Source organism: Malaya genurostris, chromosome 2 (assembly GCF_030247185.1).
Source record: "Malaya genurostris strain Urasoe2022 chromosome 2, Malgen_1.1, whole genome shotgun sequence".
Lineage (NCBI taxonomy): Eukaryota > Metazoa > Arthropoda > Insecta > Diptera > Culicidae > Malaya > Malaya genurostris.
Genome location: NC_080571.1, coordinates 326,449,714 through 326,463,906, shown reverse-complemented (window position 1 = coordinate 326,463,906; position 14,193 = coordinate 326,449,714). Strand labels below are relative to the sequence as shown.

At 36.1% G+C, this 14,193-nt stretch overlaps 1 protein-coding gene across 1 annotated transcript; it reads right to left on the bottom strand.

The window, feature by feature from the left end:
• Nucleotides 1-5,630: 5,630 nt before the first annotated feature.
• LOC131431438 (probable cytochrome P450 6a14) lies at nucleotides 5,631-8,211 on the bottom strand. The gene is made up of 2 exons (XM_058597150.1): nucleotides 6,838-8,211; nucleotides 5,631-6,774 (listed from the first exon to the last, which is right to left on the bottom strand). The coding sequence occupies exons 1-2, from the start codon at nucleotides 8,129-8,131 to the stop codon at nucleotides 6,359-6,361; spliced, it is 1,710 nt and encodes a 569-aa protein (XP_058453133.1). The 5' UTR covers nucleotides 8,132-8,211; the 3' UTR covers nucleotides 5,631-6,358.
• Between the last annotated feature and the right edge of the window lie 5,982 nt (nucleotides 8,212-14,193).

Below are 14,193 nucleotides of genomic sequence, written 5' to 3'. Positions count from 1 at the left end.
CTTACCTCCACTGATACAACAGCAACAAACACATTCCTATATTGATTTCCTCTTGCATAAATTATTGTGATATAGAGACTTACGTACCTTCTATAAGTAAACCCGCAAAATAGGAACCTTTAATTTAACACGCGAAAGGCAATGTATATGGAATTATGTCGTAAAACTATTCATTTTTCCGGAAAACTGCTTTTGTAACAGAAAATATTTAGTTTTGTTTATTTTGTGTAGCGCAATGTAATACGAATGCATTGAATCAGTGTTGCTAACATTTTTATTGGGGAATTAAAATCTACACTCATAAAGTGTAAGCAATTTTCCATCAAACGTTGGTGAAAAATTGATCAAAACTTATATTTCATCCAAAATGTCCGGCTTAACATTCATTTGAGAATAAATTATTGTTAAAAAAGATTGTTTGAAATTCAATCGTGCAAGCCACTTTGATAAACTCGTTGCACTGCATATATGAATACATAGATCTATGACATACGTACCAAATAAAATGTACGTAATACACGAATTACCAACACAAGTTAACTTGGTTTACTCTTGATCCATAAGAAATATAGTTTCAATGAACAACGGAGCTGACAGATTGTTTTTTCTTTCAGTGAGCGTATTCATTGAATATGAGTACACTGAGATCTCTTTTTCCGCGTAAAAAATCGGGTAACTTCGGAAATCTCTGTTACAAAAACCGCATAAAAACGCGTAAAAAATTACCTCAGTGTAGTTGATTAGATCTCATTTGTAATGTAAGCAACAACTCAAAACATTTAATCTTAAATGTTGGCCATTTCGTTAGCTTTATAAGGTATTTGACAGGTCGTAGATTCATTTGGAACATTGCTGTCAAAAATGTGTCGTCCAAATAAACAGCTGTCGTCACTCTGTGTAATAGGCGCTCTAATGTAGACTTTATTAGTGTGATATAAAGAAATTTAATTTTCAAATGAAATTATAATAAGTAAAAAATTTAAGTACATTCGATGATTGACATTAATTTTCAGCTTTCAAGACTGGTTTGCCGTTCATCTATATTCTAGAGCCAACTGAATTGTTCACCAGGAACTCATTTGGCAGCGCTCTCTCAGTCAATTGAAATAGGTTTTTTTTTTATTCCAAGGGAGAAGCTGACGACGGTTTAACTGAGTGTCAATTGACAATGCCACGAATGAAGAAGTGAAGTCAAACTCAATGATATCTATCTGAAATTTTTGAGAAAAATTGACTTTACCAACTTAACCAACCGTACTTGAAAACTACAAGCTCACGGGAGTGGCGTTTCGAATTGGCTCTCGTCAATCATTATTTCAAAAAGTGACGTACCACATGCAACTCTAATTGTAATATAAATTACTGAAGATATTCTCGAAAGTATATAACTTAAACTACTCTACACTGACTACAAAGTACTCAAATATAGCTAAATTGAATGCTAGCTCCAGGTGCGAAATTCGGAACCAGGACAGTATTAGTGAATGTCGAGCAACTATAAAATTACGCCGCGCAAAATTACACAGTCATTTAAATGTTTGATTTTACTCGCACTAAATGGGTATTGTCCGTTTGCTACACGGAACCACCCGCGATCCCATTTCTACCAGAATATCAGTTGATTTTCTGAATTCGATTGGTTAAAATTTGGTACAACTAATCGATTGTTGTTTTAACTAAACTGTCATTTTTGTTTTTCGATTAGCAGAAACGATGGTTGACACAACTAATTTAATTGGTTGAAAAAAAAAGCTGTCAATCAGAGAGGACACATACCTTTCAATTTCAACAAATATTTTAATTGAAATTACTGGTGTTGTTCTTGAAACAAAATTCTGCTAGTTGAAAAATAAATCGGCTCTAGTTGTTTTAGACATTGCAATTAGTTGAATCAGCTCGAACAATGTTATTGATTTGCGATAATAATCAAAATATACTTACTGATATACGTCATGATCTATTTGCAAATAATTCGGTATGTTGTGATACATGAAATAAATATCGTTGTTCCAATATAAACAGTATTTTATATTGACATGTAATATCATTAGTTATTAACAGGGCTGGGAAAACCACCGATAACTGCTCGTACATAAAAAAATCACTACTGATTTCACAAGTGATCTTAACCAAGGAATAAATCATCGTTAAAAAACTCAACTGATCTGATCTCTGAGTGATTTTGATTTTTGTATGATCTAAATCTCGAAATTCTAAAAACAACACTACTGATTCGCTCGGAAATGATTGATGTAGAAAAACGTTTTTAATCAGCAAAAGTGCACGGAGGGGCGAGTAAATTAGCGAAATTAATAAATTTGCCTAATATGAGTATTGAAAGATTATGCCTTCAAAACGTTGAACTAAAATTATGCACTGATAACTGATAACACTGGTTTTACTACGGCAATTCAAACGCGCCGTTCGAACGCAGCGCGTTCTGTGTGTTTGAAACCCTGCGCTCCTGTTACTTCTATAAATTAAATTCATGCCAAAAATCATCATCATCAAACAGCTGGAAGTAAAACAGTCTTTTGTCGCTGTAATCGCTATACGTGGTGTAAAATATTTTTTTAATAATTTCGCATTGGGTATTGCTATTGAGAAGTGAATGCTGTCGAATTAACAATATCAATGTGATTATTATTTCCATGAAACCTTCATCTAGTAATCATTTCTCTTAATCTAGCATTCTTTTTATTGTGAATCAAACAATCGGTTGTGAATTCGAACACGGGGTGCATCAAACGAGAACATATATTGAAACTACATAAACCGTGCCGTAACGAAACCATTGAACCAATTGCTTGAAGCATAAAATTTTTGCGCATGCCTGAAAGATCACGAGCTGATCATTCATTAACATGGATTTAACAAAAACGATTAAGTATAGACGAACGCATATACATTTGATTGAGGACATTTCAATAGTAGCAATCTTTTGTCGTGAATACGACTTACTTTACTATGGGGCGCCTTTTCAAAATTTACCCTCTGAGAGAGTGATAAGTTTTTGATCGTGAATATCTCCTGTTATATCTAACGAATCAACATAATTCTTGCTACATGCCATCGAAAATATGATCACAATTTTATGATAAAACTTTCAGTTGTGTGACATATTCTTAAATAGTTCACAATGAAACTTTTCTGAAATGTTTGGTATAAACGAGTATCAAAGAGGATAATTCATATGGCGCGTTTGCCTTTCTCGTATTTTGAAAGCTCATAGCTCAGTGATCTGTAGAAGGATTTATATAATCTAACTACCAATAGTATCGAAAATCTTCAACTTGAACGTGTATCACAACAATATTGAAGTTTTTCAATAGTACACTATTGAAAAACCTGTTTGATTTAACCCATGACAGCACCAGCCAATCAGAACGCGAGATGTCTGTATCTATACAAGAGCATCCATATAAAAGTTGAATGGTTCACTTTTCCTATCATTTGCTGAGCAACTCTTCCCGAAACAAGACACACGACAGCAACATCGAGGACCTGTCGTCTCATTGTTTCCTGATATGAATGCACGAGACACCGTCAGCACAATGACACCGAAAAAGGCAGCCAAAAAGTCCAGCAAGGCCCAATGCCGAAACAAGACACACACGAGAACCATCTCAGATCTCAATATTTCCTACCAAAAGATTCATCAAGATGGAAGCTACATTAATTTGCACCGTCACTAACACATTCAATTACGAACGGCAATGCGAAAGCGAAAGTGATGATTTTGAACACATCTTTATACTAGTTTACAAATATGCCGTGCGAAACAGATTTGCTACAGATCAATATGTATTTTTGTCGCGATTACTTTAGTATGCGGCCGAAAACAAAAATTGTTAGAACAAATGTTTCCACTTGATTTGCGCATTCTACTTTCCAGGCGTATCAGAACTGGCTAAACTTAAAGCAATTCTAAATATTTCTTTATCACAGTGATGTGGTCATCCTGAAAAGGACGGGGTTTTCAACGGATGGCCAGCTGCAGATGGCGAGGGATGATTTTCGTTTTCGTTGTCATGGGCAGCGTTACCGGTCAACTCCAACACTTCGGCAACCAAGTACTCCATCACTGCCGCCAGATAGACCGATGCACCAGCACTGACACGCTCGGCGTAGTTCCCCTTCCGAGGCAAACGATGGATTCTGCCGCCAACTGGGCACTTCAGACCAGCACGGTTTGAGCGGGACTTTACCTTGCCCTTAATTGTTCCTCCACAACATTCTGTTAGCAGCTCGACGACCCATTCAGTATTACTGGCTGCCGCTCTGCTAACTCTCTCTTTTATATCGTTTCACTGTTTCCCGTTCTGCGTATAGGAAAGGAATTCTAACAAAGGGGACGTCCTACCGTGCTACCACTAGCACGTATAAAAGGAAATGTGATGTGAGAAATAGCGTCATTTAAGTTAAAGCAGCTACTCTGTACGTACGAGACACCGTCAGAACAATGGCTCCGAAAACAGGTAGAAAAACAGATTTGTACCGTCACTAACACATTCAATTACGAACGGCAATGCGAAAGCGAAAGTGATGATGTTGAACACATCTTTATACTAGTATGGGGTCGTGTGAAAATATGCCATGCGAAACAGGGTTGCCATATATACAGGTTAATCTGTATTATTATTATTACTATCATTATTATTATTAGAATCACTCTTGCATACCGAAGATCGTAGATACATTTCAGACCAGGCCATTGCAATTGTCTCGTACTGAAATTTCGAGAAGAATCAGATATCTTCGAACTTCATAGCTTCAATAAAAATAAACTACAAATTTGTCGTACCTAGCTTCCTATATTAGCAAATTAAAAAGGAATTGTTTCAAGTTTTGAATATATAGTTGTAGAATAGTAGCTGTTTAATGTAACTAATCTGTACTTTAATGTAGGTGTATCGCTTCAAATTCTATTAGTGAAAAAGAGGAAAGCTTGCACAATTCATACAATCAATTAACTAACTGATATTCGGAAAAGTGATGGGAGCGTGTCAGTTTTTTCGTATTCACGACATCCAGTTATGTCTCTGACATTACTCACCCGCCTTTTTAATTTCAATATCTCTGTACAGGAGTACAAATGTGTGTTAATTGTTTGATTTTTGTAACAACAAATCCGTAAAAGTTTTCTAATGTGTCACCAAATCTTTTTCATCTTAAACAAGGTTATCTTTATCACAACACCGCTGTTCATTAAACAATTGTTATAGAATAAATTTCTTCAAATCGAATGAACACAGTTTTCCCAAACGCTTTAACCATCGATGTTGCTTTTCATTGACATTTTGAAGCGACGCGAACAGATTTTAACTAAAAAAATTGTCGATTTTCCGTTACGATTATAGTTTTGCTTTCAGCTGTCTCCGGCATTTTACTGCATTCAAAACAACACATTTTTTAACCACTTGAATATATGCAAACCAAAAACCATATTGGTTGAATCAAAAAGAAATTAGTAGAATCAACTATCGCAAAAATCAAAAACTGCGATATCGCAATTTTATGATCGGAGGGTTCTCCGTGTATATGAGTGCGTGTATGTGTGAGTATTTATATACAAGTACATTCAATGAAGTGTGTGTGTGTGTGTTTGACTGCATAGGGTAACAGAGGTATTTTAGCTACTTCATATATTTTGGACCACCTTACAAACTTTAGATGGATTTAACCGGTGTTAAGTAACCCAGGTTGCATCAATTTGAAGCTAATCACATTTAATTACCTATTGCGGAAGGGGTTTTCAAAGATATTACATCATTTGGTGGATATTTTTACAAAGTGGGTCAACATAAAATTAATCCTAAAGTGGGCCAAAATATCTCTGTTACCCTACTTCTTTCTCAAACTATTTGTCATATTGTTGTAGTTTTATTTTCCCTAAAACCTTTTTTGCCTTTTTTACCTTTTTTCACGGTATTGTTTTCATTATAATAAGAAAAAGAATTATTTACAATTATAACCGAAACAAATAAAACTAACTGAAAATATTCGCTCATTGGTTTTTTTTTATTTGATTACTAATAGAACTTAGCACGAAAAACTATCAAACCAAACAGTACCATTAATACTGCTGATTATGTTTTCAATTTCAATGTACCTATGCTAGATATTACCCTTTTTAATATTATAAGTGGTTTATTTTGTCCTGGTTGTCACTATTTCTATTGGTTCCTATCGTTTACAATCGGTTAATTTTTGAATTAAAACTTATTGTCCATATTTATATTAAATCACAACATAAATTAATCATGTTTGATTATGTTGAAATACCGTTAATATATCAACCACTAGAGAAAGATATTGTTAATTTATATGTTTCATTTGAAAAACGGTGTCCTCTTTCTCAAACTTTTTGCACATTCAACCATAGCCCTTCTTTCGGTCCCAGAGTGATGCTCTCTACATGATAACCAATTGGAACTTTGCACTTTTCACCGATGGAAAATCTATAGTTCTTCAGCAGATGGATCAAACCTATTTTAGCCTGCAGCATTCCAAACCGAAGACCGATGCAAACGCGGGGACCCTCCCCGAATGGGGTCCACGCAAATGGATGTCTTTCCTTTACCTGTGCAGGATTGTATCGATCCGGATCAAACCGTTCTGGATCTGGAAACACTTCTGGGTCGTTTTGGATTCCGAACACGGGAATAATGACTCGAGTGCCGGCTTCGATGACGATTTTTGTGTTTGGTACCTGGTAGTCTTTGACAGCTTCGCGGAAGTGAACCGGTACCGGGGGATATTTGCGAAGACCCTCTGAAAATATATTTTTTAATATTTAAAATAATTTCTAATAATTTCAAAATGCACTGATCTCACCATTCAAAATGTTTTCCAAATATGTCATATCGTTCACAGATTCGTACGTTATTTGGTCATCATGTTTGGACAAAACATCCAAAACATGTTGGCGACCCTTTTCTTGAACGTCCTGATTCAACGACAGTTCGTACAGTGTCCAAGTTAGCAATGTCGAACTGGTTTCAAATCCAGCGATGTAGAAAACCCACGCCTGTGCAGCAATTTCATTGAACGACAACAGTCCTTCGCCGCTTTTCTTCTCATCGGGATTTCTCATCTGAATTAGTAAATCCATAAAATCATTCCTCTTAATATTGTTCTTTAGTCTGAAGTCGATGGTTTCGCGAACCGCACCGAGGAAAAAGTCTGCCACATCTTTATCAACTACTCTTACACCCAGTTTTTTCGCTAGCTTCGGTGCAAAATTATGAAGCACATTTTTTATTTGACCTCGCTGATCATCAAAAAACTTTTTTCCCATTGTACGGAACAGAGCTTCAGGATCCTTCATTGTGTTGCACTCGATTCCGAACGCACACATTCCAATCACATCCGTTGTGAAACGAGCCAGCAGATCCTTCAACTCAATCTCAGCTTCTTGTTCGACTTTTTCACCTAGAAAATCGTTAAACTGTTTTGCCGCTGCCATAATTGTTCCAAACATCATTTTCATCTTCCCGGAAGTGAACGTGGGCGTCAGTTTCTGTCTCAGCTCCTTCCACTTGGCTCCGGGTAAACTGAACATGTGAGCTGACAGTGGATCTGGTATTTCATTGAAGTACATCCCTCGATCCGTGAAGTACTGGAAATCTTTCACCATTATGTTGCGAACCAGGTCCAAATCGGTCACTACCGCAACCGGTTTGGCGTACATGTACACTCCTGCGATTGGGCCCAAACCTTTCAGCTCTTTGTAGAAACGCGCAAATAACAATCCAATCTGTTCCGTGCGGTCCAGGGTTTTGGTGTTTCCGTAGAAAAATTCCGGCTTCAAGTGCGGAACATTTCTCCGGGCCCAGTATGTTTGCAATCTCGCCACGTACAGATAAATGAGAGAAGCTACTATGGCCAGACCCGTAATCACATCCAGGACTTCCATAACGTATAGTTTGGTTTTCTTGTTGAAAACAAGAATCCGCGTGGTGCTCTGTATCAGAAGTGAATTTTTCGAAAGCAGTAACTGTACTAGCCATTTCAAATGAGAGATTCGCATATTTATAGATTCTCTTTTTGGAACGTTGAAGATTAGACCAGCATGACGAGGCAGTTTCTGGTGATTATTTAGGTTCAGCACCGTGTTTATCTGCTGCATGAATTTGAAGAAATCGCGTTGATTTGAAGGCTGGTATAAATATCGCGTGTAACCGGTTGTAATCCAGTTGGGTTCTGGGGAGACGCGGAGTTTAATGCTTCAATACACGCATGGCTGCGAAGGACAAAAGTCTTCGTGCTATTAGCAGTCACTTTGAAAAAAGCTAATCTTACAAATAATGACTTTTTCTCTTAACCAAATATGAGTGTATTACTTTGCTTATTCATTTACATAATAAGTTACCCAATTTTAGTACTACTTTCGTAAACATAAAACAATTACAAAGTTAGCTAGTGCTACGATACTTTTAGTTCAAATGCGTCTGCCAGTTTGGTACTCGACAACAGCTACTAAAAAAACGGGTAGGTTATGCCACAGACATAACTGAAGGACGGGAATACGAATTTATAATTCAGTTCTATAATAAGTGTCCAGAATCCAATCTAAACGTTTCTCTGCACCAAACAGAAGGTCTTGTTGACGGCCCTCACCACGACATCCAGTTCCGGCCAACACATTAGAAGAAATGATCAATTTTAGACTATGGTTTACTTTTTATACTCGTCCAGTTGAACCCCAAAACCGTCCAAATGCGAGAAAAAAATAGACAGTGATGTTGAAAATATAATCACAAATAGCTAATCACATTGCTGATAGCATGGAGAAAGAATTATGCTGTTGCGTATAGTATAACTGGAGATATTCACGATTAAATTCTACCCATTTTTCCGCAAAGCGAATTTTGATAAGGTGCTACAAAATAAGGTAAGACATATTCACATCAAAGAACTTACAATGTTTCTTTCATCCATTTTTTCGAATTTTTATTTTTTTAAATGAATATTTATTGGAATATGAGTTAAACATAAATTATTAAATCTTATTATTAAAATTGGGTGTTCAGCCAAAAGTGGTGACCTTTCAGCCCTATTATATACATGATTTGGTTATTACCATGAGGACATCATTTGCTTCCGCAATTCTGAGATTTTTGTGTAGGGAAAATTCTAAACCTACTTGTATTGTGTAATATGGAAAAGGAACTTATATACTAACTTATTTACTAATACAGAGAGCGAATCGATTCAATTGAAGATTGCATCGATTTTTGTCGGAATTTGCTTATAATATTATGTGACATTTCATCTAATAGCGGCCCTTACACGATCATTAAAAGTGTCATTACTAAGTAATGACACTTCTGCTCAAACGCTCGTCATTACTGCATTACTGTACATCATTACTTTTTAGCATTACACGTTCATTATTGATGATGAGTATTTGTAACTACTCCAGCAATAGAGATGGTCGGGTATCGGGTTTTTATTTTCAATCGGGTACGGGTCGGGTACGGGTAAAAAATTTCACTGCTCACTCGGGTACGGGTCGGGTACGGGTAAAAAAATTTACTGATCACTCGGGTACGGGTAAATTTTTTTTTCTGATCGATTACCCGACCATTTGTACTTCACATAAATATGTTTACACGTTGACGAGAATTTTTTATTGAAAAACAGTTCTTCCGAAAAATAAACAATTTGATTCAAGGGGTTTTGACATTTCCAGAAAAAAAACATTTCTTTTCTTCATTAAAAAAAGCGATCAATCATAGTTACGTGAAAAGTTATGTGAATATTTCCCGCCCTACTTTGTTTATAACATATTTAATAAGACACATTGCCTTAGCTCTAAGATGTTGCGGAAGGAATCTACTTTTCACGTAGGTTTTAATGGACTGCCATATTAAAGCTGTTTAATGCACAATCCAGTAAAAATTATGTGATTTATATATAAAATGTAGTGTAGTATCACATTCAGATACAAGAAAACTGTTATTTTAAATATTGGTTGGAGATTTTCAAAATTTTCATATAAGACATTAGGATTTTTACCATAAAAACATGAACATTTATTTCAGAAAATCTGCATAGAAGTTCTTCTTATTCTTCACTTCTGGGTGGTGTCACTTCACTTGAAATGACTCCGATTAATGGCACAGCAAGTTGGGCTATATTGCCAGTTAATTTTCGTTTCTTTTCATTGGACTACAAGTGAAAATCTCGATACGTGACAACGTGGAGTCGCAAAAGTACGGGTGAAAATCTTTTCTCGCGAAATACTCAAATTTTCACCCTGCTCACTCGTTGAGGGTTCCACCGGAGGTGGCAAAGAAGTTCAATTAACATAGTGGGTGTGGGTTTGTGAGGCTTACAAAACGGGCACAGTTGACAGATAAATTTAAATCAAAATCATAATTCATTTTGCTTTGTAGTAACAAATTGTAACCAAAAAAAAATTCCTGCGAATGTTCAAACTACTACTTGAAGTACTCACTGTTCACCATTTTCAAAATTGATTTTTTCACACCGGGAATACACGTACATTGTTTGATGTTTGGTCAGTACACGTAAACGAACTGATGATACTCTATTCATTTTAGGGGATGCTCGCATAACATTAATTTTCGTCACGTATAATATTCAATTTGACATTAGGAACCATTTTACGTGATTTTTCAAGTGATTTGAATGTGAATTTTTATTTGTATGTCAAGATAATGAGCACGCTTACCTGTGGCTCTAAAGAATCGAATCAAAAGTTACACTGTTCCGTAAAAACCATACCTACCCAAAATTGAATACAACGGGTATTACGACATATTGGGTAAATATGCTTCTCGAAAAATTCGAGTAGATATTACTCCCTTTTGTTGACATTTGTAAATTAGTATAAAGTACCAAAGACATTGGAAATCTACAGGGCCCGCCATCTAACATTTATTTTTGAACTAGCGGTTATTTCGACATTAGTAACCTCAATGTCACTTTTGATTTGACAGAAACTTAGTTGTATCTTTCCGCTGAACGAAAATGGTTGTGTATACGCTTGAGAAACGCGTGAAAATAGTGCAGTTTTACTTTGAAAATCATAGTAATGTTGCGGAATGTGTGCAAAAAAATCATCTTCTCGGATGAGGCACATTTTCATCTCGGCGGGTCTGTTAATAAGCAAAATTGTCGCATCTGGGGGACGGAAAACCCGCACGTTATCGTGGAGAAGCCGATGCATCTTCAGAGAGTGACGGTTTGGTGCATCATTGGCCCATTTATCTTCGTAAATGAGGCAGGAGCCGTCGCCACGGTCAATGGCGAGAGCTACCGCACCATGATTAGCGATCCTGTTACTTGAAGAGGAAGACTTGAACACCATTTGGTTCCAACAAGACGGCGCTCCGAGCACAGTCCTCGAAGATCCAATTATCAGTCGAAATTCGAATGTTGTTTGGCCGCCTCGGAGCTGTGATTTGACGCCGTTAGACTATTATCTTTGGGGAGCTTTCAAAGATAAGTGTTATGTGGACAAGCCAGAGAAAATTCAAGCCTTGAAGGATAACATTCGTCCATCCATAGCTGAAATAAAGCTGCATACAATCGAAAATGTACTAAAAAACTGGACCGACCGTATGGCGTACTGCAAGGCCAGCCGAGGCAGCCATTTGAATGAAATTATATTCCACAATTAACCGGAAGGATTGTACTTTAATATGAAAAAAATAAATCTTGAAATCGAATGAACCGAATGTGTTTTATTGCATGTTTAAAAAAAAGTTACATGGCGGACCCTGTATTCATGCTTCACAGTGTATTTATATTTTTAAATGTAAACAAGCATTTTAATGTATTTTACTAACCAACTAGAGCCTGATACGGCTCGATATCTAAAACACTTCCATCCTGAATTTTGGTAAACTTTTTACTACTCATTCGGGTCGGGTACGGGTACAGGTAATTTTTAACCGGGTACGAGTAAAATTTTTTATTTTTTATCGGGTACGGGTCGGGTTCGGGTAATTTTTTTAAATTATTGATCGGGTACGGGTCGGGTACGGGTATTTTTTTTTAATTTTTGATCGGGTACGGGTCGGGTACGGGTAAATTTTTTTGCTGATCACTCGGGTACGGGTCGGGTTCGGGTATAAGAATTTCTATACCCGACCATCTCTATCCAGCAATAGAAATAGCAATATTTTTATTTTCGTTTAACTGAAAATAAATTTGATTTGCATTGAAACGTTAAGGTTAATGAAATGTAAATAATTTAAATCTATACTTTGTCATTTTTTCGCGTATTGTTCTAAAGATATTTAGCACTTCCACAAAAAAAATAAGAAGAAGAAATAATGTTGGTAATGATGGAAAATCCGGAATTCCATCATTACTCGTGTCATTACTGATCTCGTGGACCTTACACGATCATTAAAAGTGTCATTACTTTTTAGTAATGACACTTTTAATGATCGTGTAAGGGCCGCTAATGGTTCTATATTTGTGAGTCTGTGTAACTCATTTGTACTAAACCAGGGAGGACGCTTCAAAATCATTTTCAGAATTTTATTCTGAATCCTTTGAAGCGTTTTCTTCCTGGTGGAACAACAACTTGACCAAATTGGTACTGCATAAAGCATGGCTGGTCTGAAAATTTGTTTATAAATTAACAATTTGTTTTTTAGACAGAGCTTAGAATGTCTGTTTATAAGAGGATATAAACATTTAATATATTTATTACACTTTGCCTGGATTCCTTCAATGTGATCCTTGAAAGTGAGTTTTTTGTCATACGTTAAACCTAAGTATTTAGCTTGATCAGACCATGTCAATTCCAAGCCATTCAATTTGATAATGTGATTATTGTTTGGTTTAAGAAAAGAAGCTCCTGACTTATGAGGAAAGATAACTATTGCGTTTTTGCTGCATTTGGTTTAATTTTCCATTTTGACAGATAATCACTGAAAATATTTAAACTTCTTTGTAGGCGACTGCAGATCACTCTTAGATTTCTACCTGTGGCTAACAGACTTGTGTCGTCAAAGAACAGCGATTTCTGACAACCAACGAGTAGATTTGGAAGATCAGAAGTGAAAATATTATACAAGAATGGAGCTACGCTCGAACCCTGCGGAACACCTGCTCGTACGGGTAACAATTCATATTTACAATTTTAATAACTAACCTGAAGAGTACGATCAGTTAAATAATTTTTAATCATTTTGATCAAATAAATAGAAATTGGAAATCATACATTTTTGCTATTAAACCTTTGTTCCAAACATTGTCGAATGCTTTTTCTATGTCTAGAAGAGCAACTCCAGGGGATAACCCAAAAGATTTATTTGCTTTTATCATGTTCGTTACTCTTACAAGTGGATCAGTACAATTTTCATGACGAAACCCAAACTGCTCTGGTAAAAAAATTAAATTCTTATTAATATGAGACATCATTCTCAACAAAGTATTTTTTTTTTCAACATGTTTACTGATAGCAGAAAGTAAACTAATTGGTCGATAATTTCATCCAGTTCTCATTTCCAAGATCGATTTAGTATCTGAAATCAATCAATTTTGGACTTACTTTTCTTAAGATCGGTTATAATCGAACCAAATTTTATAATGATTATTGAAAAAAAGCTCACTTATTTTAGCACCGCTTCGCCACCTGTTCCAATAATCTCGATCTCTAATGCTAATGATAACAAATGCTAATGCTTTGTCACCTGCTGCTCAGCAAAAGGGAAATACCTTAATCACGAGGTTCAATTTCTCTTATCTAGCAGATCGATAAGAGAAATTCAACCTCATGATTGAATCCATAAAAAGAATATAAAGATGAAACTCATCGTTGATCAATACAAACAAACAAACAAAACCCATCGGTGACGGTGCAATGTTGTGATGGTAGTGATTGTTGTCAGTTTCGATTTCATTGTATTGAACTCTCCTAAAATACTGAAACGACACATTTTAGAACCTTTATCTACCAGCTTGGTGACAAGGATATAGGGCTCTAGCAAGCAAAACGCAGCCAATTCTGAAAAAAAAGTACTGCGACCGAGAGAGAAGGTTATTGTGTTACATTTCGTAACGTTTACTGTCATGCCGTTTTAGTCGCACACATCTAAGATCTTCTAAATGTCCATTTCTAGAGCACAAAAATCCACAAGACTTGTGAAAGGTTTCGAGAAGTGGTTCGAAACAGCTCCCTTACTCCGATTCGTGGAGAACGGA

Coding starts and splice junctions, on each gene's coding strand:
- LOC131431438 (XM_058597150.1), bottom strand. CDS start 8,131: ATGCAGCAGATAAACACGGTGCTGAACCTAAATAATCACCAGAAACTG. Junction 6,775..6,837: donor TTTGGAAAACATTTTGAATG/GTGAGATCAGTG, acceptor ATATATTTTCAG/AGGGTCTTCGCAAATATCCC.